Source organism: Telopea speciosissima, chromosome 7 (assembly GCF_018873765.1).
Source record: "Telopea speciosissima isolate NSW1024214 ecotype Mountain lineage chromosome 7, Tspe_v1, whole genome shotgun sequence".
NCBI lineage: Eukaryota > Viridiplantae > Streptophyta > Magnoliopsida > Proteales > Proteaceae > Telopea > Telopea speciosissima.
This window is the reverse complement of record NC_057922.1, coordinates 53,381,249-53,408,500: the sequence shown is the minus strand read 5'-3', so window position 1 is coordinate 53,408,500 and position 27,252 is coordinate 53,381,249. Positions and strand designations below refer to the sequence as shown.

At 39.9% G+C, this 27,252-nt stretch overlaps 1 protein-coding gene and 1 long non-coding RNA gene across 2 annotated transcripts; one reads left to right on the top strand and one right to left on the bottom strand.

Annotated features, from left to right (window-relative positions):
• The first annotated feature begins 13,238 nt into the window (after positions 1–13,238).
• LOC122669690 lies at positions 13,239–22,093 on the top strand. Its single transcript, XR_006334068.1, has 3 exons — positions 13,239–13,249; positions 14,025–14,027; positions 21,910–22,093. It is a non-coding gene; the product is annotated as an uncharacterized LOC122669690 (long non-coding RNA).
• Positions 22,094–25,682: 3,589 nt separating this feature from the next.
• On the bottom strand, positions 25,683–26,977 carry LOC122668683 (F-box protein CPR1-like). Its single transcript, XM_043865218.1, has one exon. It carries the CDS (start codon positions 26,913–26,915, stop codon positions 25,683–25,685), a length of 1,233 nt encoding a protein of 410 aa, XP_043721153.1. The 5' UTR covers positions 26,916–26,977.
• Positions 26,978–27,252: the final 275 nt, after the last annotated feature.

The window sequence follows — 27,252 nt, the reverse complement described above, 5'->3', positions numbered from 1 at the left end:
GAACGGAGTACACTCGTGAACTGTGGATCATAAAACTCAAGCCATCACACAAGATTATCGATCGCGAAACAGGGGAAGTCCTCGAGGAAAGATCCACCGTCAGAGACAGGGGGAAAATCATCCACGAAAGCATATTCTTGAAATTCCCTTATGATGGGGATCCGTGGGGCCCGCACCTAAATCGCCCTTATCCACTTAGCGATGACTGGGAGTAAGTCACTATCCGACTAATTCATGCCTATGCATGACCATTAATAAGCATAAGAACTAGAATGGGCTTGGGGTTAGGAGCTTAGTCTCTTTCTATTTATAACTAGAACTTAGGACATGGGCCATGGGCCCAGTGGATCCAATGGCCCAATGACTTAAACTAGACATTGGGCTTATACCTAACCAAACAAGCTCCTAAGCAAATGGACCTAAGGACTTGAGACTAACCAAACAAGACCTAATGCCTAGATGGGTTATTAAAGACCCAAAACTACTATTCACCTCACATTACAATCCTAAATCGTGGAGATGAGAGGAGAAAAAGAAAGAAGAGGAGAAGAAGAAAGAAGAAGAAGAAAGAAGAAGAAAGAAGAAGAGAAAGAAGGAAGGAGAAGGGAGAAGTATGGTGGAGCACAAGCTATCATCATCAACCCTTGGTGAGTCTCTTTCTCTCTCTCTCCATCTCTCTTTCCCTAATTCTATTACCTAGGGTTTGAATCGGTTGAGCACACCTTGAGTGCTCCATCTACTCAATTAGAAGAGCCATTAATGGCAAATCCTTGATGCTTAACTATGAAGCACCTAACCCTACCTTAAACCCATTCACCCTTCTCCATTTATGAACCCTAAGTTGGGGATTTACCTCAATTTATGGGTTTCACCAACCCTCATGGAAGACCATAGAGGTGTGGTTTGTGGGTTGTTAAATAACATTGATTAAAGACCCTTTCAAAACCTCAATACCCAAACCCATGAGTTTTCTTTCCATATGTATTTTAATGGAGGAAAACCTAATCGATCATGGGGTTTACAAACCCATGTTGGGTGTGTGCTATGGTACCTTGGTTGGAGTTGTTCTCACGGCCAAAGAGACCCCAAAAAAACCCTTAAGAATACCCCATTTTAGCCCAAGACTTTGGGGCTGCAAAACCATTCTCGGAATGGCATGAACAGCAAGACTGGCACATGGACAGGCACATGCAAGTGCCTGTCCCTGAGAAACTAGATCTGATGGTGGGAAGTCCGAGAAGGACATGCACATGGACAGGCACATGCAAGTGCCAGTCCTTGAGAAAGATCTGCCGGTGGGAGGTCCGAGAGGGACAGGCACATGGACAGGCACATGCAAGTGCCAGTCCCTGAGAACCTAGATCTGTCGGTGGGAAAGCCTGAGAGGGACAGGCACATGGACAGGCACATGATATAGCCTTGCTGTATGTGCCGGTCCCCTATTTTAGCCTTGTTTCATAACTTATGGGGCCCAACTCTTCTAGTCCTAAGGCACTAATCTCTCCCCACGTTGTACACTCTCTTTAGGTTGACTGACTCGGCTCGGGGGCGTACTACTACGTGGGACAGTGTACTTGGCATCGAACACCGATTTGAAGAGCTCCGTACTGACGATTGACTGAGAATCAAGGTGAGTGAGTTAAGCAAACGTCTTAATTTATAGAATGTTTGTGTATCGTGTCTTGCGAATGCCATTCATGCATGTGTGCTATAATATATAATTATTGGTAAGATATAGGACGATATAAATGTTTAGATGTTGATAGGATTTTACATTCTTGTCTTGCGATATTATTTATTTTATGCACTATGGTGCAAATGGTGTTGGATTTAGTTATGGGACTCGGTGCCGATTGGTGCTGGGACACTGGGGATTCCATAATATGGACTCACTCATGGCATGTAGATCTAGGGCTTCGAGCGGGATCCAAGTGCCGGTGGGTCTGGGCTTGAGATTGCTTGTACTTGAAATTGCATTAGAGTTGTCCATTGCATTAGGTGGAAACGGGATGGTGATCGACCGACTGCCTTCGGTATTCACATCTTGTACTTGTATACGTACGTATGGGCTAGAGGGGCGAGAGGATAGCCGACCGACCGTATTTCGGTATCTATGGACTCGGCCTCTGGCCTATGCACATGCGTACCTCACTCATACAATAGGTGAATGCTGGCTAGGACAAATGTTTACCCAGCACTATGACCCTTACCGACAGGGGGTTAGGTGTCGGTCAAATCCGTGGGTTCCGACCGTTATTTCGGGTATACCCACCCGGGAAGTTCGAGCACCAACCGTATTTTGGGCCGAACGCCAGGACGGGATTTGACTTGGGGGTTTGCGTATATCTCTTGGTGGAGACCGGTACTGCAGGCTTCCAGCGCGACTCGGGTTTGTCATCGTAGGTATACCATCCGTTTATGGTACCGATGTCGGAGATGCTACCTAAGGTGTTGCTATAGTACTATACCTGACTTAGTTGTGTGTTAGGTGGATAACAATAAAACTATACATCATCATTCATTCATGTAGCATGATTGTAAATTGTATGTGATGTACGGTCTACCTTGGTGGTATGGGACACCTTGGTATCCGTCCATCATGTATGGTTTGCAGTCAACCCCATTCATTATTATTATTGTGTATGCTTGTGTGGCTTAGCCACTCATTGGGCTCAGTTGGAGCTCACTCCTCGAGGAAACATATTTTTTAGTTGATGCAGGTACATTCGAGCAGGACGGCACGGAGTTCAAGACTCCTGAAGAAGGTCATGAAGAGTGGTGGACTTCGGAGTATGAGGATCATGGACCGGAGTGCTACTGTGAGATGTGTTCCACGAGGGAACAGTGATTCTTGGCTGGTGGCCATCTTTTGTTACACTTTGATAAACTATTTTTTTGATTCAAGGTGTATTCTTTTATTCCTTTCTTGATAAGTGTATTTATTATACAGTGATAATACATAGATCCTGATTAGAACCCATTGATATGAAGGGGGTAAATTTGAATAGACACTATTTTATATGCTATCACCTAGCTTCTGCTAACTCTGATGTTATTAATATTAATCCTTTCCTTTTACCTATTATTTGTCATTGTGAATGAGTTAGTCTTGGGTACTGCATCAGTGATTCTGGTGGTTAGAGAGCGTATGGATACTCTCTGGTTGCATTCCCCGTGGTTCAGGGATGGGGGTGTGACACATAACGTTATCCATCTCAACACACACACCACATATTCTCATGCCAATGTCGTATCGCAATAAAAGAATTGAAAGTATAATGCACCCTAGCATATATATATAATATGTAAGTCTTGCAATCAATATATGCCTTACAACACATGGTCCATTAACCGACCATACTCGATAACCATTCATGCATGTAAATAAGGTAAACCACAACCATGAAGCATAACATATTTCAACAATAGGTTCGGGTATCCAATTTCCTCACCTTGAGATTCGGTTCAATCGAGCCGTGAGTGATCCGGTGCGCTAAAATGTGAGCTGACCTCCGTATTTGGGTGCCCTAGATGCACAAAAAGACACACAAGAGACTAGTACTAAGGTCCCCAAAAGGGTAGGAATCAATAGGGGTTTTAAAAGGTTAATATTGTAAAACGGTAGAAGCAATTTCTGAAAATGGTAGGAAGGTTCTGGGTTGCTTCTACCATTTTTAGGCAGAGAGAAAAAGGTAGAAAGGCAGATCTGAAAAAGGCAGAAGGGCACCTGGGTTACTTCTATCATTTTCAGCCAACTGTATCTACCTTTTTACAGAAACGCCTTACATTGAATACTTGGCTTGGGCTTTGGTTTCATGGCTCAAATGGGTATATCTTAGGGTTACACCATGCTATTATGGTTAGAGTTATCACCCACATCTAGGGTTTTAGGTCTCCTAATCAAGAGGGTTTATAAACCCAAGCTTACACATGAGATGGGTTATAGATTTGAAATCAATGAACCCTAGCTTACCATAGCTTATGTATTCTTGAGCTAGAGTTGGCATTGATGGCTTAGGTCACCAAATGGGGAGGATGGAAGCCTTCACTTACCAAATCAAGGAGGTTTTAGTATCTTTTATTAATGGTTTCTCCAATAGATTGGTGAAGCCATTAATGGGAGGACACCACCCAAAACCCAAGAATGTAGGAATTAATGGAGATGAGAGAAGTGATAGTGGTTGGGTGAGGGACTTACCAAATGGGGATGGTGAGTGAGTAAATCCTCCTCCCTTCCTCTCTTCCTTCCTCTCCTACTTTCTCTTCTTCTCTTCTTCCCCAAATCGGTTTAGGGTTAGAGTGAGATGGGAATAGTGGCCTTAGCCTTATCTATTCCAAAAGGTCACTAGGGCATGTTTGGCTAGGTGTTGGTCCTTAGGCCTAAATGCTCTAGGGTTTGTTTGGTTGGACACCAAACCTTAGGTTCAGGTTCAAGTCATTGGGCCTCAACTTAATGAGGCCCACAGGACATCTCTATCTTTAAATTAAAAGGGTGCTACACACCCAAGCCCGATTTATTACCTATACATAATATTATTTATGCTATAAATGGAGCATGAGAATAATAGCTTACTGCCAATCGTCCCAAAGTGGTACATCGAATCGGGTTGGGCCTTGCCGGTCCGCCTGCAGAGGGTACGCCAAGAACACTCCTTTGTTGATAAACTTCCCCCTGTCCTTGTCGATGAACCTATCCTCGACGACCTCCCCAGTCTCAAAGTTAACGATCTTCTAGGACGGTTTGAGTATCAATGCCCATAGTTCCTTGGAGTACACCGCCGCCAATTCTACACAAGTTTAACAAGACCGGTTAGACCGGGCTTTAAGCCGGGGTTTGGGCACGGATTTAACAGATCTAGAATCCTGTCCATAAGAAAGATGGTTGAGAAAGAAAAGAGGGATGGAAGGGATTCACGGATCAGTCCAGAAAAATGAATCCTTAGCAGACCCAATAATTTTAAAGACAAAGGACTTCAAAATCGGAAGAAGTTGCGCAATGCCATTCCAAATCTATGAACTTTTTTTCTTAAAGACCTTCAGATCAAAAGGAGAATGGTAAGGAAAATACTTAGCCTTAAGAACTCTTGACCAAAGGTCAGAAGAGCAATTAATCATACGCCACCCAAGTTTAAGGATAAGGGCTTTATTATGATGTTCGGCTTTACGAAGCCCAAGTCCCCCTAAAGAAGTGGGAGAACATATTTTATCCCATGCAATAAGACTACTTTTCTTACCATTTCCTGCAGATCCATTCCAAAAGTTTAAGCAAATAGAATTAATAGTTTTGCAAACTTTTAGAGGGAATAAGAAACAGGACATAGTATAGGCAAGAACAGAAGCTAAAATCGACTAAAGAAGAATTTTTCTTCTTGCAAAAGAAAGTTGGTTAGACTTTCAACCAGAAAGCTTATGTTTCATTTTATAGATTATTCTACTTGTTACATAATTTGTTTAATAGAAGAGAGCATTAGTTTTCCACCTGTGATCTTAAACACCTGGACTTAGTATTTAGCTAACATATATTTGTAATCTCATTTTCTCAACCTCAGCATTTTATGGGTCCTGAGCATCCCACCCAAAACATTTAAAGATAAAAACCTAAACGGATTGAGTTTTGCTTCAGCCACGATGAATGGGGAATCCATTCAGCAAGGCTGGTTCAGATGTGTGTGGGAAGAATCACGAGGGTATTTTGGGAACATACTAAAACTCTGTTGGGGTTTGTGAACCCTAGGATGGTCGGTGAACCGTCGTCCTCTATGGGTGGAGGAAAATTTTCTCCTAAACTATATAGTTTTACTTTAAAAGCATTTGAAATTGTTAAGTAGAATTTTTAAATTAAGGTTGTGTTTGGTATGCCTTCTTGGAATGCATTATTGATCAATAATGCATTTCAAGAAATCTTACCAAACACAACCTTAAATCTTTCACCCATGGTCTTAAACATATGGACCCATTATCTGTATATTTGTCAAAATATTTTTGGAAACGACAGGCTTCAGATGGCATTCTGTGACAAGGACTTACATAGTGGAGGATAATGGTGTCTAGGAGAAACGCATAAAGTAAGTTTTGCTCCACATATCACCTGCAATAGTTTCTTTTGGTTCAGCCATGTTTCTAATAAAATGGAAATAATATTTTCTAATCTCATGCAACTAAATTTCTTTTTCAAGAAAAATCGACTTGGGAAAAGTTTAAGAGGTAGCCCTTCCACAATGGCCTGAATTGCAAAATTCCTATGCTAGTGGGGATGGAGGAGTTGCAAAATTCCTATGGCCTGATTTCGGTACCGCAGTTTCTTCTCACAAGAATTTTTAAAAGATTTCATCCCCTGATTGGCAGATACTCCCACAAATTGGATTTCTCTTGCAAGGGCTATCGAAAGATTTCACCATGATTAATCGCCTGGATTTTTCCTTTGTGGTTTATCAAAGGATTTTATTACGATTAACCGCCTGTTTTTGATTCTTTTCTTTTGAGCTTTATCAAAAGATTTCATCACGTAATTTTTGCAACTCTGCCGCCTTTGAGCAAAGCCGCCTTTGAGCAAAGCCGCCTTTGAGCAAAGCAACAGCAGTACATGCTCTTGGTGACAAAATCCGTTAGTCTTTTGTCTTTGCCTTTCGACTGTTGGCTCAAGCCTCGGTCAAAGAGGGGCAAACTGTAGATACTAAAATTTTGCCACCACCCCTGGCAATAATGACAACGGGACACGGATGAGAAACATCGCACCAATACCCTCGAAAAAGCCCAAAAAATAAGGCTCAAAGGTCCAAACATACCCAAAAACAACAAAGAAGCCCATTTAAGGCCCAAAAAGTGTGGGGAGTGACATACTCTGACCACGGCGCCGTGGACAGTCCTCCACGACATCGTGGAAGCCTCCCCCGACAGCAGTGGCAAAAAACCACACTGCTGTGGGAGGCTGCAGGATGACGTCGCCCACGGCGCCGTGGAAGTAGGACACCCCCTATAATTAGGAGGGTCCCCTCCCCTCATTTTCATAGATTTTAAGCCTAAAGAGACTCTCCCGGTCCGATTTTTTCCCTCTTTTAAGCCTTTGTAAGTGAGTTTTGAGCAATATTCCGAGTTGTGGGTAGATCCATCGATTATCCACTTGAGTGAAGAGTGCTCACCTCCTAGTTAAGATGTTTTTTCGTTTGCATACGGATAACAAAAGCCTCCTTTTATAGCCGTTACTCTGTTCACATACAGATAACGAAGAACAACCCCCAGTAAGCCATTCTGCCCAAAGAATCGGTGAAGATCCATCCATCCGTCTCCACTTGAGTCAGGGGACCACCAAGAGTTGAGGGATATTCATGTGGAGGTATAATCATTGCATTTTTATCGTTACAATGTAGTCTTTTGTGTTTTTCCGTTTTAATGTATATAGTGTAAATATAATGTACATTATGTAGTCGTACGTTATGAAGAGAGAATATTTGCTATTTCAGCATCTATAATGGAAAGACCGGTCTTTACCGGGTAAGATGGGTGCCTAATACCTTCCCATGCTTGTAACCTGACCCCTTACCCGAATCTCTGACCAGACCATATGGAATCTCGTAGACCATTTTCGTTCATAACGGATAGGGCTACACCCATTGGGTCCTAGGCCCTAACCCTAGGTGGCAACTCCTCATTTTTTAATATTTTTATGAAGCATGACCCCTTCCCCATGATAATGTGTCAAAAGGATACCCCTATAACGACCAACCAATAATCTGTAGCCGTAAGGCTGAGGAAACCTCGTCACTGGGGACCGCGGTACTTACACCTATGAACTATGGAAAGGCGCAAAGCCCCCCCTGAGGCATATGCAACCATGGGGATGTGCTGGTTATGTTCACAACGTCTTCGATAAGTTTGGGAAGTTAGGCCTCAGAGCTAGGAAACACATCTTTATAAGATATTCCGACAGCTCGAACAACTACGTAATGTACGGTGAACATCCTAATGGAGGAATGATCGAAATAGAGTCTCGCGATGTTGACTTCATTGAGACAGACTTTCCTAGCATTAGTGATGCAAGTAGGGATCTCGACCTCTTTGAGTTAGAGGACGACACTGGTATCTCACTGTAAGTACCATGGTCCTCGGGACGAGGGTTCCTCAGCCTTATGGCGACAAGGATTGGGTTCGATGAATAATGGTATATCGTTCCGATATATCATCATGGGGATTGGGATCATGCTTTATAAAGAAATGGAGTCGCTACCTAGGGTTAGGGCCTAGGACCCAATGGGTGTAACCCATCTAGGGTTAGCGGAAAGGGCTACGTGATTCCATATGGTCTGGTAAGAGATTCAAGGTAAGTAGTCAGGTTACGAGGGTGGGAAGGTGTTAGGCACCCACCTCGTCCGGATAAATCGATCTTTCTACTAGATGTTGGTTTTCGAATATTCTCCCTTAATAATATATCCTATACTAACATGTAAGGCTAAGTTATGATGCACTAATCATGACAAAGAAAGAAAAATCATTTACTATGTATACTAAAACAAGTTACTTTAATTGTCTACATTATGCCAAAAATAATGAGAGGGAAAGAGACAGATACCTGTCTAGAAATGCAAGAAATAAATGAAAGCGCACCGAGGACAAAATATGTGATGTCCCACGGCTCAGGTGGAGATAGACGATCGGCTTGGCTCTCTCTTATCAGACAGAGTAAGGACTATATGAGATTTCAAACTTCGGGCAGAGTAACGGTTATATAAGGGATTCTTGTTATCTGTATACAGATAGAATAACAGTTGTGAAGGGGGTTTTTCGTTATCCGTACACTGACGGGATAACAATACCCAAGAGCATAATCACTCTATGCTTGGATGGATAACCGAAGGATCTACCCACGTCAAAAAACTCCACTCACTCACATACTCATGAGGAAAAGACAGAGGAAAAGAGGGTGAAAAGGGGGCAAAACAAGCCCTGGAGGGTCTCCTTACCTGAGAAAAGCTTAAGAAATGAGGGAGGGGGACCCTTCTATTTATAGGGAGGGGTCCCCTCTCTCTTCTAGCCAGATAAGTCATCCACGACACCGTACGGAACTTTTCCACGGCGCCGTGGGTGACATCAACAAGCTGATGTCACACGCCCTCGTGGCGCCATGGAAATCCGGTACACATCCATCCCCACGGTGCCGTGGGAAGGAGCCTACGGCGCCGTGGAAGGAGTGATGAGCACATTTATGTGTGAAATCTTAGGGCATAAAACATACATTTTACCACATTGGACAGAGTTACTCGGTGCTTTCTTGTGCTTTTCAGGTTTTAGGTGAATTCTTGTGAAAATGGAGGAGATGATACTAAGGAAATGTTTTTAAGTTGTTTAAAGGTGTTAATGGCTTGGACGCGTAGCTCATCGAGTCAGCTTCGTAACGGTTCAAACGGCACATGATTCCGAGTTGAAACGAAGAAGTTACAGCCGTTTCCGTAACGAAGCACAAAAATGGTCTGCAGGGGTTTATTTATAATTATTGATAGTCGGCTGGAGACAAAGTGAACGCAATAACCAGAAGTTATATTTCTTGTACCCAAAAGATTCCATTTGGAGGGCTCTGGACAGTCCAACTTTAACTTGAGATATCTTGGGCTCTCGAACTCCAAATTGGACGAAATTTGGGTCTATTTTGGGTGATTTTTAGCAAGGAACACAATGGTGATGCCTATATAAACACCCCATGCTCCACGTTTTTTGAAGGACAGAATGGGTATTTTATTTATTCTTGAAGGAATCCTAGTCATCACCCTTACTCTCTCTCTCTCCTCCAACTTCTCAAGGGCACTTCTGGAATTCTACTTGGGATAGATTTATTTTGAAAGATATTTTCTCACCTATGGAAAGTTGAAAAGTCAAAGATGCTTTGATTTTATTGCTTGGAGAAGATATCTACAAAGAAAAGGAAGCACTTGTTAGAATTGGAAGTTTACTTTTCTAGAAATAGAAAGTCTATGTAAACAATCCTCTCTTCTTCTTCTTTCTATTTTTTTTTTCTCTTTTTCCTTTTTTTCTTAGGATTCAAGGTATTGTAAAAGAGGAAGGAGAAGAGAATATTCTCTTTTCTTAGGGAATATTTCTCCTACACTTCCTTCTTGTCTCTTCTCCTCTCTTCCCCCTATAAATACCCATTGCCCTCTGGGTTGTAAGAAGTAGTTTTTTAGTTCAGTTTTTAGTTAGTTTCTAGTTCAATTTTAATTCAGTTTTTTAGTGTAATTTTTATTTCATTCACTTAGTGAAATTTTCTCTTCTTTTTCTATTTGTGGCTTAAGTTCTTAGTTTTGATTTCAAGTTCTTAGTTTTGATTTCATAAGTCTAGTTTAATGGTTGTAATAGTTTTAGTTTAAAGCTTCCTAGTCTAAGTTCCTATGTTGATGACAAGACATGGAGATTTAGAAGAGGAAGCCATGGTGAGTTTATTCCAGTATTCAAGCATATCAAGGTATCTCATTCTCTAAACCCTTAATCTCATTCTCCCTTTCCTCTATCTCTCTCTATCTTCTTCTTCTTCTCCCTCTATTTCTTTTATTTTTTTTATATGGTTGTGGTATGTGGATGCACTTTTATTCCCTTATTTCTTTTTATGTGATTATGAAGTGTGGCTACGTTTTTGTTATTCCTTTCAATTCGCTTTAGTTTGATAGGTTAGATGCTCATGTGTTAGGACGCCAATTTAATCCCTTAATTTTGTTAGATGCTTATGAGTTAGGATGCATTAATTTTCATTAGTTTAATTAGTTTAATTTAACACTTTAATTTGGTCCACTTTGCATTACTTTTAAGTTAATTAAATAGAGTGGCGTATATCTCCTCGTGTTCGACCCGTAGCTACGATTGACCCGTACGCTTGCGGTATTATTTTAACTCAAACAAGTTTTTGGCGCCGTTGCCGGGGAGATTATAGTCCATTTTATTTTTCTGATTTTAAAGTAGTTCGAAGTGTTTTAGTTTATTATTTTCTCTTCTTTTTCTGAAAAAAAAAAAAATCAGTTTTTGAAAACCTCTTCTTGTTTCTCTTCTGTTTGAAATAGTGTGCGCCCAATCTAAAGTCCTTCATATGCCCAAACCCAACCAATCTTGGTGCCCCTTGATTCGTTGGGTGGTTTGGATTGGCATGTGACTTATCTTTGGAGGTGACCACTCTTGATAACAGGAAAGCGACATAGTGAGAGAGTTTGAAAACAGAAACGTATAGTAGTCCTCCACTCTACATCAGAATCCACTAGGAGTCGCCCGTAGGTGGCTCGTGAAGACTATACGGGTTTCCTTGCTGTCAACCTATATGGCAACCTTACAGCTTTGGAACCACTGTTACGATTTTTAAGGGATAGATGCACTATCTACCTTGGGCTCCCTCATGTTTTTTTGTTTTTTTTTTTAGTGAATTTTTTTTTTCTAATCTTGTATTTATTTATTTATTTATTTTTCTAAGGGAGACCTCAATTTGGGATAGGTGGTTAGTTTAGAATTATGGACGATACACTTCCATATAAGACTTTGGGGGAAAGATGGACTTATGCTAAGGCAACCATGATTTTGGAGGAAATGTTTAAACAGGTTAGGAAAGCCAAAAGTAATGAGATAGAGAACAATTTTGCACCACCCCAGTACAATTTTGTTCCCCAACCCAACTATGGGCTTTCGAAAAATTTTGATTGGTCACATCCCCAGACAATCCATGTTATGGAAGGATGCCCTAATCTTTATGGGGGTAGCTATGGTGATGAGAATGTGAGTCCTCAAATTCAATATAATTCTTTTGGCACTTACAATCAGGGGTGGAATGATTATCCCGATTTCTTGTGGGATCAATGGAATAACCAAGCTGGACCACCCAATTTCCAATATCCTGGTCAGTTTGGTCTTCCAATGCCCAACCCTCCATTAAATCTCAATGGGCCACCTCTCCTTAAACCATATCACCAACCCCTTGAGTTTCAAAACATGGGTGAGGAGGCCAGACTGAATGAGCTTGAGAAATACATAGACCTTCTCACAACAAGCCAAAATACCATGGAGAAGCAACTCTCTCAATTGATAACCATGGTGCAAGAGGAGGAAACGGGTACATTACCTAGTCAGCCTGAACCGCCCCATCCCCAATTTAATGATATTGAAGGTCCACCACCCCAATTTGAGGTTAATAAGAGTCACTCCCAACAAGATGCTTTTCATGACAATTTATTTGTTGAGATTAAGTCGCCTAAAGATATTAGTGAAGCGAGGTTTGATGAGCTACCTGAGGCAGTCCACCTTTTGCCTGAAATTTTTGATTTTAGTGAGCCTAGTGAATTTATTGATTTAGAATCAGATTTTTATGATAACATAGAAAGTAAGGAAATTCGATCTCCCCCTCTCTCTTTGGAAAACTTAGATAATTGTCATTTTGAGGATTCCATTGTCTCACATGTTGATTTGTCCAAACCTCCTAGATTTGACGATTTTATTGAGGAGGACAATGTTAGTCATGATGCTTTTCATGCATATTTCCATGATCCTTATTTAGCAAACCAAGTTCGGCAAATAGCCGATAGTTGTATTGCTAGGATTGATTTGAGTAAACCTCCAATTTTTTATGATTATTTAGATGAGGTTATTCATAATCCTTTTTATGCTTATTGTGATCCGTTCTTGGTTGATTTTTCAAAGAATGACAAGTATTCTACATTGCAAATGGAAGAAAATGGAAGGATTTATGGCCTGAGTTTTAGTGCCTTCATTTTCCACTATCCCATGAGGACAGTTTTTTCTATTGGATATTTCTCAGTTGTGCTTAACTTTCATATTATTTCTCGCTTTACTAAAATTCATGGTCGAGTGTTTTCTGGGTCTAAAGCTATTTCTCCATTTATTGGCCATGGATTGAGATTTCATTCTTGCTCTTAGCATTTTTGTAGAGCTCATGACTCTTCATGATCCTCTTTGTTGATTATATTCGGTAAGCCCCTTCATCTCCTCCCTTGTCCTTATTCTTTCTTTTATGCATGCATTGAGGGCACTGCATGAATTAAGTGTGGGGGAGATGTTGGGCTTAATTGGTGAATTTTGATTGTGACAATAGTTTGGTTTTGTGCATATGTCTCTTTGATTGCAAAGCGAGAGAAAGAGGAAATTAGGTGTCCTAGCATGCGAAATAATAAAAAATTCCTTTTCAAGGACGGTAATTGGTTTGTATCCGGTGAGAGGGATTGAATTGGAAAATATGAGCGTTATTTCATTTGATGGCTAGATTCCTCTATGTGTATTATGGACCCTTTGATCTTTTGGCTAGTAGTTGAGACCAATTTGTTTGTAGCGAGGCAAGGCATGAAAGTGGAAGTGAATGAAAAAAAGAAAAAAAAAAAAAAAAAAAGGAACAGAAAAGAAAGTGGAATTCCTTGGGACTAGACAGGGCACTGTGCCTCATGAAGCAGGGTGACTTGATCGAAATTCCTTGGAAGGAAACTCAAAAAAAAAAAAACTCTTGCATCAATGTCTCAATGTCTTATGGATATATGCAAAAATCGAAGCTACCAAGTATTTGGGTGTCTGGTGTATGCTCCACCATGTCATTCAGAGAACAGTAGTGGAGTAGAAATAGAGTTTGTGGTTGAGAAATAAAAAAACTTTTGCCTTAATGCCTGGAAAAAAAAAAAAAAGTATGGTCAACAATACTCAATGCCTAAGTCTTTGGTTCCATCGATGCTATGGGGGGTTTACTTGAAGGTGAGTAGTGTTCAGAAAATATGAGGAGATCCCTTGAACTTGATGCATGCTTGTTACTTGAATTGATGTGGGGTGATAAAATTCAAGTGTGGGGGAACCTTTGGCTCCTTGATCTTTAGTTGAACACTTTTTGGGATTATGTACATTGTCCTACTTATGTCATGATTAAAATTTGCAATATTCATTTACAATTGAATTTTGGATGTATATTCACTGCAAACACCCACGAGACACAACTCGTCCACTAGGGGTAACCTAGGGGTTTAAAGGCTTATTGCACATGCTAAGTGCAACCGTAATTCCTACGAAAGTGAGTTAGGATTTTTTGCATTCTAGGTTAGTTTTTGTTTTTGCTTTACTTGAGGACAAGTAACGTTCAAGTGTGGGGGAATCTGATGAGCACATTTATATATGAAATCTTAGGGCATAAAATATACATTTTACCACATTGGATAGAGTTACTCGGTGCTTTCTTGTGCTTTTCAGGTTTTAGGTGAATTCTTTTGAAAATGGAGGACATGATACTAAGGAAATGTTTTTAAGTTGTTTAAAGGTGTTAATGGCTTGGACGCGTAGCTCATCGAGTCGCCTAGTAGCGTTCAAACGGCACATGATTCCGAGTTGAAACGAAGAAGTTCTGACCGTTTTAATAACGAAGCACAAAAATGGTCTGCAGGGGTTTATTTATAATTATTGATAGTCGGCTGGAGACAAAGTGAACGCAATAACCAGAAGTTATATTTCTTGTACCCGAAAGATTCCATTTGGAGGGCTCTGGACAGTCCAACTTTAACTTGAGATATCTTGGGCTCCCGAACTCCAAATTGGACGAAATTTGGGTCTATTTTGGGTGATTTTTAGCAAAGAACACAATGGTGATGCCTATATAAGCACCCCATGCTCCACGTTTTCTGAAGGACAGAATGGGTATTTTATTTATTCTTGAAGGAATCCTAGTCATCACCCTTACTCTCTCTCTCTCCTCCAACTTCTCAAGGGCACTTCTGGAATTCTACTTGGGATAGATTTATTTTGAAAGATATTTTCTCACCTATGGAAAGTTGAAAAGTCAAAGATGCTTTGATTTTATTGCTTGGAGAAGATATCTACAAAGAAAAGGAAGCACTTGTTAGAATTGGAAGTTTACTTTTCTAGAAATAGAAAGTCTATGTAAACAATCCTCTCTTCTTCTTCTTTCTATTTTTTTTTCTCTTTTTCCTTTTTTTCTTAGGATTCAAGGTATTGTAAAAGAGGAAGGAGAAGAGAATATTCTCTTTTCTTAGGGAATATTTCTCCTACACTTCCTTCTTTTCTCTTCTCCTCTCTTCCCCCTATAAATACCCCTTGCCCTCTGGGTTGTAAGAAGTAGTTTTTTAGTTCAGTTTTTAGTTAGTTTCTAGTTCAATTTTAATTCAGTTTTTTAGTGTAATTTTTATTTCATTCACTTAGTGAAATTTTCTCTTCTTTTTCTATTTGTGGCTTAAGTTCTTAGTTTTGATTTCAAGTTCTAGTTTTGATTTCATAAGTCTAGTTTAATGGTTGTAATAGTTTTAGTTTAAAGCTTCCTAGTCTAAGTTCCTATGTTGATGACAAGACATGGAGATTTAGAAGAGGAAGCCATGATGAGTTTATTCCAGTATTCAAGCACATCAAGGTATCTCATTCTCTAAACCCTTAATCTCATTCTCCCTTTCCTCTATCTCTCTCTATCTTCTTCTTCTTCTCCCTCTATTTCTTTTATTTTTTTTATATGGTTGTGGTATGTGGATGCACTTTTATTCCCTTATTTCTTTTTATGTGATTATGAAGTGTGGCTACGTTTTTGTTATTCCTTTCAATTCGCTTTAGTTTGATAGGTTAGATGCTCATGTGTTAGGACGCCAATTTAATCCCTTAATTTTGTTAGATGCTTATGAGTTAGGATGCATTAATTTTCATTAGTTTAATTAGTTTAATTTAACACTTTAATTTGGTCCACTTTGCATTACTTTTAAGTTAATTAAATAGAGTGGCGTATATCTCCTCGTGTTCGACCCGTAGCTACGATTGACCCGTACGCTTGCGGTATTATTTTAACTCAAACAAGGAGCCCACGACCCCATGGGAAGGAGTCCACAGCGTCGTGGGGGCGCAGTGCCATTTTTCCTCGCCGTGGTGGGGGAGGGTGAGCAGTACCTCCTTCAGCATTTGGTAAAAGGGTCTTATAAGTCATTTTAAGGATGTTAGGGTGATTTGGTTTAGATGTAGGGACAAGAGTCCTTCTTGAGAGAGATACCAATGTCTGTCTGTGTCCTGTTGTCATCATCGCCGGAGGGTGACAAAATTCGGTGTCTACACTCACCTAGTCTCGGCGAGGGTGGGGAATTAACTCATCCTGTAATCGCCAGAGATAATGAAACTGATCATCAACCTAGTGGGAGTGTACCAACTAGTGCGAGTGTACCACTAGATGATCAAGATTACCTTAAGCGTCGAAGCACTCGTAGACACATTCCCTGTCGTTGCTTTAAGATTGAAGGGGAAGCTCCCATTTGTGTTCCAAAGGATGAGGATGAGCTTGATTCTATGCGAGAGGCTCTCTCTTCACCTACTAAGGAAATGTGGCAAACTGCTATGGAGGATGAACTGAGTTCTATGAGTAAGAACCAGGTATGGGAGTTAATTGACCTACCTCCTGGACGTAAGGCCATTGGGAACAAATGGATTCTAAAAGTCAAACGCAAGATGGATGGATCAATTGACAAGTACAAGGCACGCCTTGTGGTGAAGGGTTATACCCAAAAAGAGGGTTTAGACTATGATGAGACATTCTCCCTTGTGATGAGATTTGCCTCTATTTGCCTCATCCTAGCCATTGTCACCAAAATGAATTTCGAACTCTTCCAAATGGATATTAAAACTACATTTCTCAATGGAGAACTAGACGAAAAGATCTTTATGGATCAACTAGTGGGTTTTGAGATCAAAGAATAAGAGCGCAAAATCTGTCGTCTCAAATGTTCTATATATGGCCTCAAACAATCGTTTAGGCCATGGTATTTTAGATTTCATCATGCCATTACCACTGTGGGTTTTGAATGATTAAAAAGGACCACTGTGTGTATATAAAACAATCCAAAGAAATAATTGAAGACGACTGAAGAGATGGGAATCAAGATGAACCTATAATCCGCCATTAGAGATGTCATGAATGCAGAACTGATGTGGAGATGATGCCCTTAGCTAGGCCTTTGAAGCCCATTTAAGGATGCGAAGAAATATTTAGTAACTGGAGATGTAGGAGAGAGTTAGATCCATGCTTGTGAGATTGCAAATTAGGGGTGACAACCGTTTGGGACCGTTCAGTCTTGACGGGCCTAATCGGCCCCCACCAATTTAAGGCTCCAAAACATTATCAATCGTTTACTTAAACGTGCCTATGACACATTTCCATTCTGTTGGTCGGTTACTGACTTACTGGTCCATAATGGAGATCATGTTATCGGGCTATAAACAGGCTAACTGGAATATAAACAGGGTAATTGGTCTATAAACAATCGGCTAATGATCAGGTAACTATGCCGGTTGGGCGCCAACAAAACACCAAAAATGACAGGTCCATAATTGGGCTAGGCCTGGCACCTAGTCAATCTACTAATCGGTCGGACCAATATGAGAATCTCATTCCAAGCATTGGGAGGACTTCAAGCAGGTTGAGATCAGGCTTAGTTTTTTTTTTGGATAAAAGAAACTAAGAAAGTACACCAATTGCAAAACATTACAAAAGAAATCCCAAATGTTTTCAGTGATGGCCCCTTTACAACTAAAAGTACCACATTTGATTGCTAGAGCCTGAACATAGGATATAGCAGAATCAGTATCATCCACAATTCCAAGAAACACAGTTTAAAGACTTCAAAAAGGTACTAATATTAAGAAAATATGCCACAAAAAAAAAAAAAATTTCCAAGGACATTGAACCATCAACTTCAGTGAGTAGCTCCACCAAATTGCTTGAATTTGTACTGATCTCCACCTTCTTGATACCTCAAACTTGAACTTCTTGAAGACCTTGAAGTAATCACCACACTATTGCTTCCATACGATCTCCTACACCACCATAGTTAGTTCCCCCACAAAAACCACCTGATTATGCAAACATAATACAACTGCCCAACTCGCTAAACAATTGTTTGCAAAATAATCACCACTCACAAAAGAGATACATGATCCTCAGCTGGTAGATTGGAAATAAAACCTAGAAAAAGGTTATACTTTAAAGCAGAGCATCATTATGAGATAAATGAGAATCGAACATAGGAGCATTAAGGAAGGATTGAGATAAATCCTGAATCCAATGATGAACATTAGAGAGAATAGCATATACTCGGCAAAAAAAAAACAAAGGGTTGAAGACCTTACCCCCAAAAAGGATATGATTGCGATGGTCCCAAATAAAATAAAGAGTAATCAAAACAACACCAAAGAACCATTTACATTCCGAAGCTGGAGAGAAATTCAAATTCCCATTAGAGAAAAAGGAAATAAAGAGGGACAAGATGGAAGTGTTTGCCCAGTGTTCAGTTCGAATGCCTAACACCTCAGCAGCCCAAATTCTTTTAATGAGAGAGCAAGAGAAGAACAAATGCCAATCAGTTTCCCTTTCCTACTTATAAAAAACAGACATTAAATCATCCGAAATCCATTTTGCAATTCTTCCCTTTGTAGGGATCCCAGCATGACACACTCGCCATCCAAACGTCTTAAATTTTGGGTGTATGCCCAATTTCCAATAAAACTGTCACCATTTATAAATGGAACCATTAGTGGAACCATTTCTAAACTGGTCTATATTGCTACACAGTTTGGATGCTACAGCTTTTGCAAATAGTTTCTGAGACTTTGAAATGATGCATGTTAAGGAATCCCTACAATGTATGCCTGGGAGATAGAACTTTATGATCAAAGAAGCAATATGGAAGGGAAATATACTATTGATCAAACAAATATTCCGAGAAGAACCACTAATCAAATCGGCCACCCTGGTTTACGAATTATTTCTAATGCAATCTCTGGGATAGTGTACAATGGTAGGCCAGGTATCCAAGGGTCAGTCCATAATGGTCTATATTGCTCAGGCTTAGGTTTTTAGGCCCAAGTTGCACCCTTATAACTGCTTTTGTAGGTTATATGTAGGGGTGTCAAAACCTATCCCAAACCGACGAAACCGAGCCGAATCGACCAAAATCAAATTGAACTGAAACCGAAATGATTGGAGTTTTCCGAAACCGAAACCAAATCGGACCACATCAATACTGATAAGACATCAAAACGGACTAAAACAAAGGGAAAACTAAACCAAACCAATATACCCTGATAAGAAATCGATACCAGTCCGAAATTCATAAAAACACATTTTTTTTTTCATACTTCTAAATATATTTACATGGAAAACCGAAACCAACCCGAAACGAAATCGATAATAAACCGATAAGAAATCAAAATCAAACCGAATCCAAACCGGTGCACCCTTATTGGATCATGTTTTGAACTCACTCATTCTCACACCAAAACCGGTGAAACCAAGCCAAAACCAATCCATACTGACAGATTGAAACCCCTGGTTACTGTTCTTATGAAAAGAATTTCAATTGGGTTAATGGGTTTCTCTCTCTTTCTCTCTCTTCTATTCCATTGTTCATTGAAAACGAGATTACATTCTTTGCAATCTGCATTATCTTCCCCTCTCAAAATGCTCTTATAAGGTTTGAAGAAGGGCTATGCGAAGCTCCAATCAGCATTATGTTCCCCTCTCTTCATGCTCTTCTAGGGTTCGATGAAAGGCTATGCAAAGCCCCAAAAGTGTGTACCACCTCTTTTTCGATATCTCTCCATAACCGCTACCTCTCTGATTCCAACCCCAAACCCTAGAATCCCCAAAATTATGTGATTCTTTTTTTTTTGTGGTCACCTGAGTAAGGGTGTCAAATGGGACGGTTCTGGGTAATTGGGACGGTTCCTTCCCGGTTCCGGTCCCAAGGAGGTCACTCCCAGAACTGTCCTGTTTACTGAACCGACCCAAAACTAGGATCCAGTCCCGTTTAATAATGGGACAGTCAGGTTTCGGTTCCTTAACAGTTCTAAGCACTCAAAATCTCAAACAGTCAAATATTACAAAATTCCTAACTAGACAAATAAATATCCCAAGCATACAAATAATTGAATACATTTCTAAGCATAAAATAATCAAACATTAATTCTTAAGAATACAAATTGATGCAAATTCATCATCAAATAGGGCTTGTTTCATTGGGAATAAGTGTAGGGTTGGGATATATATATGTTGGGCCTTTGTTCCCAAGGGTTTTCTATGTATTAGGCCACTTTAGTGGGCCTGAAATAGGGGTATATAGGTTGCATACGGGATTAGCCCAATATTTAGTTTTTATTTTGTGTTTTTAATTGAACCGGTTTAAATTGGTTGCATCCAATTGGTTCAATTGGTCTAATTTAAGTGAAGTGATCCTATTGGCTAAGAGGTTCTTATATCCTATTGGCTACTAGGGAATCTTCTTTATTTTAAGTAGTTTAAGTTGTTTTAAGTCATTAGGACTCTATTTTGAGTCTATTTGAGTTTCCTAGTCAATTTAAGTTGCCTAATAGGTTAGGGATAAGGTTAGGCCATTCCTTTTTAGTGTCTAAGTCTATTTTTGAGTCTTCTATATAAGTTTGTAAGGGAGGCCAGCATTGGATACGAATTTGATTAATAAAAATTAGCTTTATGCTTGCTGCCTTTGTTGCTGCCTTTGCTCCATCGTGAGTGTGCCTTGTGAGTAATATCAAGGTTGCCTTGTGAGTAATATCAAGGTTGAAGGGATTGGTGGATCTCCAATCGACTCCTTGCATCGTGAAGATCGGGAGGGCTGCTACTTATCTCCTTGCATTGTGAAGATCGGGAGACCCCATTGTTCATCTTCAAAGTTGTTGCCATTAAAGACCTGTAACAAGTAAGAAATTCTGCAACTATTCTTCTTCCTTCTAGAAGGTCACATACAAGGTGATTTTCGTGAGAATTCTGCCCAGCCAAATCTAACCATTAGAATCTGCTAAAAATTTGATCAAGTCTTTCTCAAATCCTAAGAGAGACTCGATTCAAATTTCAGCACCATCCACCCAGCCGATTGTCTGAAATTACAGTTTTACCCCTCTCTCCTACTTCTACTAGGAAACCTCCATAACTCCAAATCTGTCCATCAGTTTCAAACCAAACTTTCAGCATACATCCCTTACATCATTGTTGACACTCGATCCAAGTTTCAGCCCCAAACTCCCACTTTATCCCCTCCATTCCTTCACTCCATTAAAACCCAAAACCTGCAACACAATTCTGTCCAGAACTGCAGAATTTTAAAACCTTCCCAAATCCTATTATTTTTATACCATATTGACCTCCTAGACCTGCCCATTAATACCCTATAAACCCCTTTCCCAATATCCAACCCTAACCCTAGGAATTGACCTAAATCCTAGTGCTGTCCATTCGAACCAGCAGCCCCTTTTTTTATTTGATCCTGTTGTTTGGCTCCGAGTAGGTCTCCTACCTATCTAGGACTACATTACAAATACTCAACAAAACCCAAATAATTGATAACCCTTAGTTTTTCTTTATAATTATAATATAACTCTTATATAAGTTATAATTATTAAGTATTAACTAATCATAAATAAGTAATTTAAACAAGTTAAATAGGTCCTAGCAGTTACGGTTCTAATCGATTCCTTATTGGGCTTTCGGTTATGGACCCATTGGGAAACCCGTCCCAGAACTGTCCTGTCCCATTTAATAATCGGTCCCAAAACCATCCCATTTAGTTATGGGATGGGTTAGTTCCGGGTTTTAGCAGGACGGTTTTGGGACGGTTCCCGGTTCCAAATCCTTATTGATACCCTTACACCTGAGTAAACAGTTTGTTGATCTTGCAGGAAATTTTTTCTGAGATCATACCGCCCTCTCTCCAGTATTACACAACACACAAGTATGATCTTTGAACCAAGATTTTTTTTTTCCTTTTCTTTTTATGGTACTTAAATCATGCTCTGTTTACCGAGTTCTATAATCGTGTTTGTTTATGACTTATCCATTGCTTGGCTTTCATAAATGCTTTACATGGTCCAGTGATCGATAACTTTGTATAGTGTATTATGAAAAATGTTTAGAGGAAAACAATATGACTGTACTACCTGGTTTTACTGATTCTTAAGTTTATTGATCCATTTTTGTGGTTCTTTATTTGCTTCTTAATCAGGGGAGTGTAGAGGCTCAGTGGCTTCAATCATTTGTATGCTTCCAACTTCGAGTCCCACTGTTGAAATAAGCCTATAGTGAAACTTGTTCTAATGGTTTAATGGTGTGATATCTTGTGATGCGATTTACTGTATCAGCACTATACCTGAAAATTTTGTCCATCGAACTGCTGTCAATACATTGTTTGGCTTTTTTGTTTGAGCAATTGATTGGTATTCTTAGTGTGTCTTTTAGAATTCCAAGAGTTAATTAATTTCTTGGTTTATGTTTTCTATATTCTTGAGTATTGTTTTCTATGTATGGGAGATAGGATCAATGTATTGGAACTCCTTTTCTTGTTTGGAGTTCTAAGAGAGCATTTAATACTTTTTGATGTAATCAACAACAGCCTCTTTCCCCCCCCCCCCCCCCCTTTTCCTATATAATAAAATTCGTGGGTTGCTGTTACAGCTTACAGCATCCAGAAAATTGTGAAAAATCCTCTCTGAGAAACCCAGGTGAGATACAAGTGCTGTGAGACTCAGCAAATCCAGGTGGGACTCCTGCGAATTGACCTAGGTGGGGCTCCAGATCTACAACTTATCTATCTTCATCTTCAACCTCAAAGTTACAGCAGCACCGTTTTGTTGCAGGTTAGCATGTATCCAACCCCTGACAATTTCACCTTTTTTAATCTGTTCAGATACCCAGTCCCTGCAGCCACCCTAATCAACCTCAGTAATGTAGTCCAAGATTGAATGTAATCCAACTAGAAGCCAAAAACCAGGATCTGTTCTTGGATGGGTAGTTTGGCTAGGTCAAAATAGGTGATTTTGATCAAATTAGGGTTAGGGTATAGTGGGGTCTAGATGGTAGGGTTAAGGCTAGTTGATGTAAGGGAGTCTTCCAGTGAAGGTCTGGTTAACTTTTGATGGGTTTAACACTGCTGAATTGAATCGGCAACAGAATTGGAGTCTAGAGTTAGGGTTTTGTAAGAAGGGAGAAGGTGGAATATTAGGGTTTGGACAGTCAATTTGGGCTGCAACTTGAATTGAGTTTCCTTTAGAAGGAGGGAAGTACTCGGTCCAAATTTGGTAGATTTCCTATGGCTGGAATGGGTTGGGCAGTGAATGGATTGTGGAGGAGTTTATAGATGGAGGGAATTCTAGGGTTTGGTTGTTTAAAGGATTAGAAGATGAATGGCTAGGGTTGGGGCTGATTCAAACTTACTGTTGTTGAAGAAGTACTTGGACAAAAGCTTGTTTGATTGAAGATCCTTGAAGAAAAACTAGAACTTGAATGTAGCAGCAATGGAGAACAAGAGAGCTTGAACGAACACCCAGGCTTCACACCTCAAGATGTCGATTGGATCAAACACCAATCCCACCAGCCTTGATCAAACACAAGACAAATCTTCAATGGAAAAGAAGAGAAGAGCAGCAAAATCTTTTTCATTAACCAAATTTTGTGTTCAATGCTTGCCCCCCCTCCCCCCCTAACAACCTTATATAAAAGACTCAAAAATAGCCTCCTACACTAAAAAGGAAAGGCCTAACCCAATTCTTAACCTATTAGGTAACCTAAAATGACTAGGAAACTAAACTAGACTAAAAACAGAGTCCTAATCCGACCCAACTAAACACTTAAAAGAAAAAATATTAAAGTCACTTAAATTGAAAAAATGGTTCAAACCAGCTTTGGACTGGTTTAATTAAAAACATAAAAATAAAACCAAGTATAAATCTAAAACATCTAATCCCGTATACAACCCTATTACCCATACTCTAGGTCCATAAAAGTGACCTATTACATTGAAAACCCATGGGATAAAGGGCCCAACATGTATAGAACCCAAACCCTAGACCTATTCCTAATAAAACAAGCCTATTTCGGTGATAAATCTGCATATCCTAGCCGAGATCTTTTCCTTTTCCTCTCTTTCTGTCCTTTCAACTCCCTAACCTTAAACACTTTCAACAGAACCTGAACCAGTACCTCTCACATTATAGACCCTCCAACAACCTTCATCATACCTACCCATACCCAATCAAACCGGATTCAGATCAGAACCCTCTTCCAGATTCAATCTTGGCTTGCTTATTCTCTCGGGTTTGCATCATACTTCATGTAGGATACTTAGAAATAGTACTTTTAGAGTTCACATTTCAGTGAAAATTGAATAGAAGCAAGTAAATGGAGGTGCAGTTAGGCTAGTGTCAAATACAATTGCTTCTGGAGGGCTGAGAAAAAAACAGAAACTTCTGTGTGTTATATAAGCAGTTATCTGGCAATTTGGCATCTATGGTTCCCATTAGTTGGCTGAAATAGGTTAAAGCTTAAAGGGCTGAGGAGCTAAAGATTCGTTTCATTTGCCCCAGCTGCACCGCATCCTAATAGAGAGGAGTACTAGTGGTTGGGCCCTGTTCCACAAGAGAACAGACTAAGACACTTGGTGTTCATGGATTTATCATTTTAGATTTGGACACTGAATTAATCTTATATAATTTGCCTTCATTGTTGTCTTTAAAAGTTTAGACAAAGTTCTGTCTCGGGTGGCTGTTTTTTGACTTTTGGATTTCTTTCTGATGCTTTTTTCTGGAGGACACCATTACTCAACTTTATCTTCCATGTGTATGTTCGCAGCATATTCTTGTAGAAAGAAAGTGTAGTTTTAATATTCTTGGGATTGAAAATGCATTACAGTTTTCTATATCCATATTCATCCTGAATTTTAGAAAACGCATTATTGCATTTAACATCATCCTTAGTAGGCTCTATCTCTCTTTTTTTATTAATGACACTTGAAATTTTAACTTTATATGTTTGCTTTTGTAGGAAAATACTATCTTGTTGATTCTGGATACACACATACGCCTGGGTATATATGGCACCTTTCAGGTTTATTCGATATCATCAAGTCCAAATATGACTAAACTAAATAATATGACTGAAAGAGTCACTTTCAGTATGCTCTGTTAATAGGGGTGGTAGATCATCACATTTGTACCCACCTATGTTAAATAAAAAAAAAGGCACATAGAATGTAGCTAACAACCTAAAGCACATAGGATGTCTAATGTAATTTCAATTTAAGAACAGATTTTGTTTAAAAAAACATTCCAAAAAAAAGTGACGATAAACTTCCATCATAAAGGAGTATAAGACAGCACACACAACTCAAAAAAAAAGCCTACTGAAAAATACTTTTAGGTTTGGCTTCTCAAACTCTATTCCTGCAGTCCCTCTATGTGGGAAAAATTTTCTTCACTCTAATGTAAGCATATTTCCAAAAGGCCTTTCAGCAGTCTAATTAAATGGAAAATAATGAATGCAGAAAGCAAGGGTCACTGCTTAACTCTTATCCAAGTAACCTAAATCTGGTTCACAAGGAAAGATCTAAGTAATTACAACTGACAGATAAATTATATACCCCTTTCTCATCACCCAAGTGCATTAGTATTTAGTGCTAACAAAGGAAAGACAATTCATGTCTTCACCGTACTTTTCCTTAATTTGAATGCAAACAGCTTGAAACTTTGATTGATTGCATTACGACGGTAGACGGTTGCATGAATGGAATAATTATTCATGGGAATTTTTTAGATGAAACTATAATTTATAAGAGCTGGAATGTAAACACACAAACTAATGAGGAGGGAACAATTGTAAACATGATATAGTAGCTAGCTTGAACTGTAAATCTGCTCTACCAAATTACCTCTGTTTCTTCCTTTTTTTCATATTCAGCTCCATCTTTGGCATCAAGTGAAATGAGACTCCCAATGCTTACTATATGACAGCTGTCACGAGGCGTAAGATTACTAGCCCTTCCTTTATGGGGATCATAAAGCACCAGCGCGCCTGAACACTTCTCCACCCCTGGACCTGTCTCGAGTAGAACTTCACCCTTCCTTGAATAGCATATAGGCCTGATGCACTCATCAAAATACCCTAATACCAATGGTTGTTCGATCGAGAACTGTTTCTCCCAAGAGTCCCTCACGCCATAATCTTTCATCACCCACAACTCAACACAGACCTTGGAGAAGTTACAGAGAATGCTGAGTTGTCCTCCTAGAACCCCGATGGTCATGTGAAACTTATCGTCCACAAAATCGGGCAGTGGCACCTCTCGATACACATCATCTTTAACATCAATGGAAACAATCACATTGGGGGCAGTGTTGGATCCCATGACTCCCGTCTTGCGATATACAACCCAATGAAAAGCAGAATTTGTAAAAACCCCAAGTCTGTGTTCGATGCTAAGGAAGGGAATGTCCTCGATTCTTCTCCATGAGTTGGTGCTGAGAGAGTAGACCTTCACCTCCGAGACAATGTACTTACTGTCATTAAAGAGGCCATCATGAGGATAGAACTGTAAAACCCTTATCACCTTGTAATCGTCGGTGGTAGGGTCGTAACCGAACCCATAAGCAGTGACATGGGCAGAGTCGGAATTAATGGGAAACTCTACAGGCGTAAAGGGCAGCTTCTTATGCGTTCTTGTAGATGGATTCCAAAGGAATGTGTCGTACACTTCTTCTTTTGGGAAATAAGAGACTACGCCGTCGTCGTCGAACAAACATAGTAAGCCGTTACAAGAAGCCAATATAAGGAATCCTACCGGAGACTTGAACGGACAATCAAGTTCTACCGCAGTTTCTTGTTCGCAAACGTCCGAGTAGAAGATTTTTAGGTATTCCCTTATAACGAGGAGGATGAGGTTGGTATTGGTTGCAAGGGATCGGTAGAGGTGCATTTGGACAAAATCAGGATCGGTTATTAGAGCACACCACAGTTTGCTTACGCTCCTAAACCTTAAAAGAGACTTCACAGGAAGCCTAGAAAGTATGGCCAAGATGATGTCCTCGGGGAGATTCTTGGTTAGCATTGCCTCTTCTTTTCTTATCTTCTCATTTAAGTCATTCCCTGCCATGGCTAGGGACTAGGGCTTCCTTCGAAGAGAAGAAATACAATGAGAATACACAAGCAGCACTCCACAGTCGGCACAGAGGAAGTGAAGAACGCAGGGCGGAAGACGGTAGGTGCCTTTTGCTGTTAACTGAACCCTATAAACTGACCCCAGAATGGCATTCCCGTCCTCGCTTGCTTCTTCCGTGGGTGGGTGGGTGGGTATAGCTCTTTCCTTCCTCTAGTTCGAGAGTTGCAGGAGCAAGAAAGAGGAAAATTATCACCTCCAGTTTGCTGACCTGCCCAATTCCCCAGTTCCTCCAATGGGAATGGTGAATCCCATCCGGGCAGGGTGTTTGGGC

What these genes read in the sequence shown, in the direction of transcription:
- LOC122668683 (XM_043865218.1), bottom strand. Translation starts at nt 26,915, where the DNA reads ATGGCAGGGAATGACTTAAATGAGAAGATAAGAAAAGAAGAGGCAATG.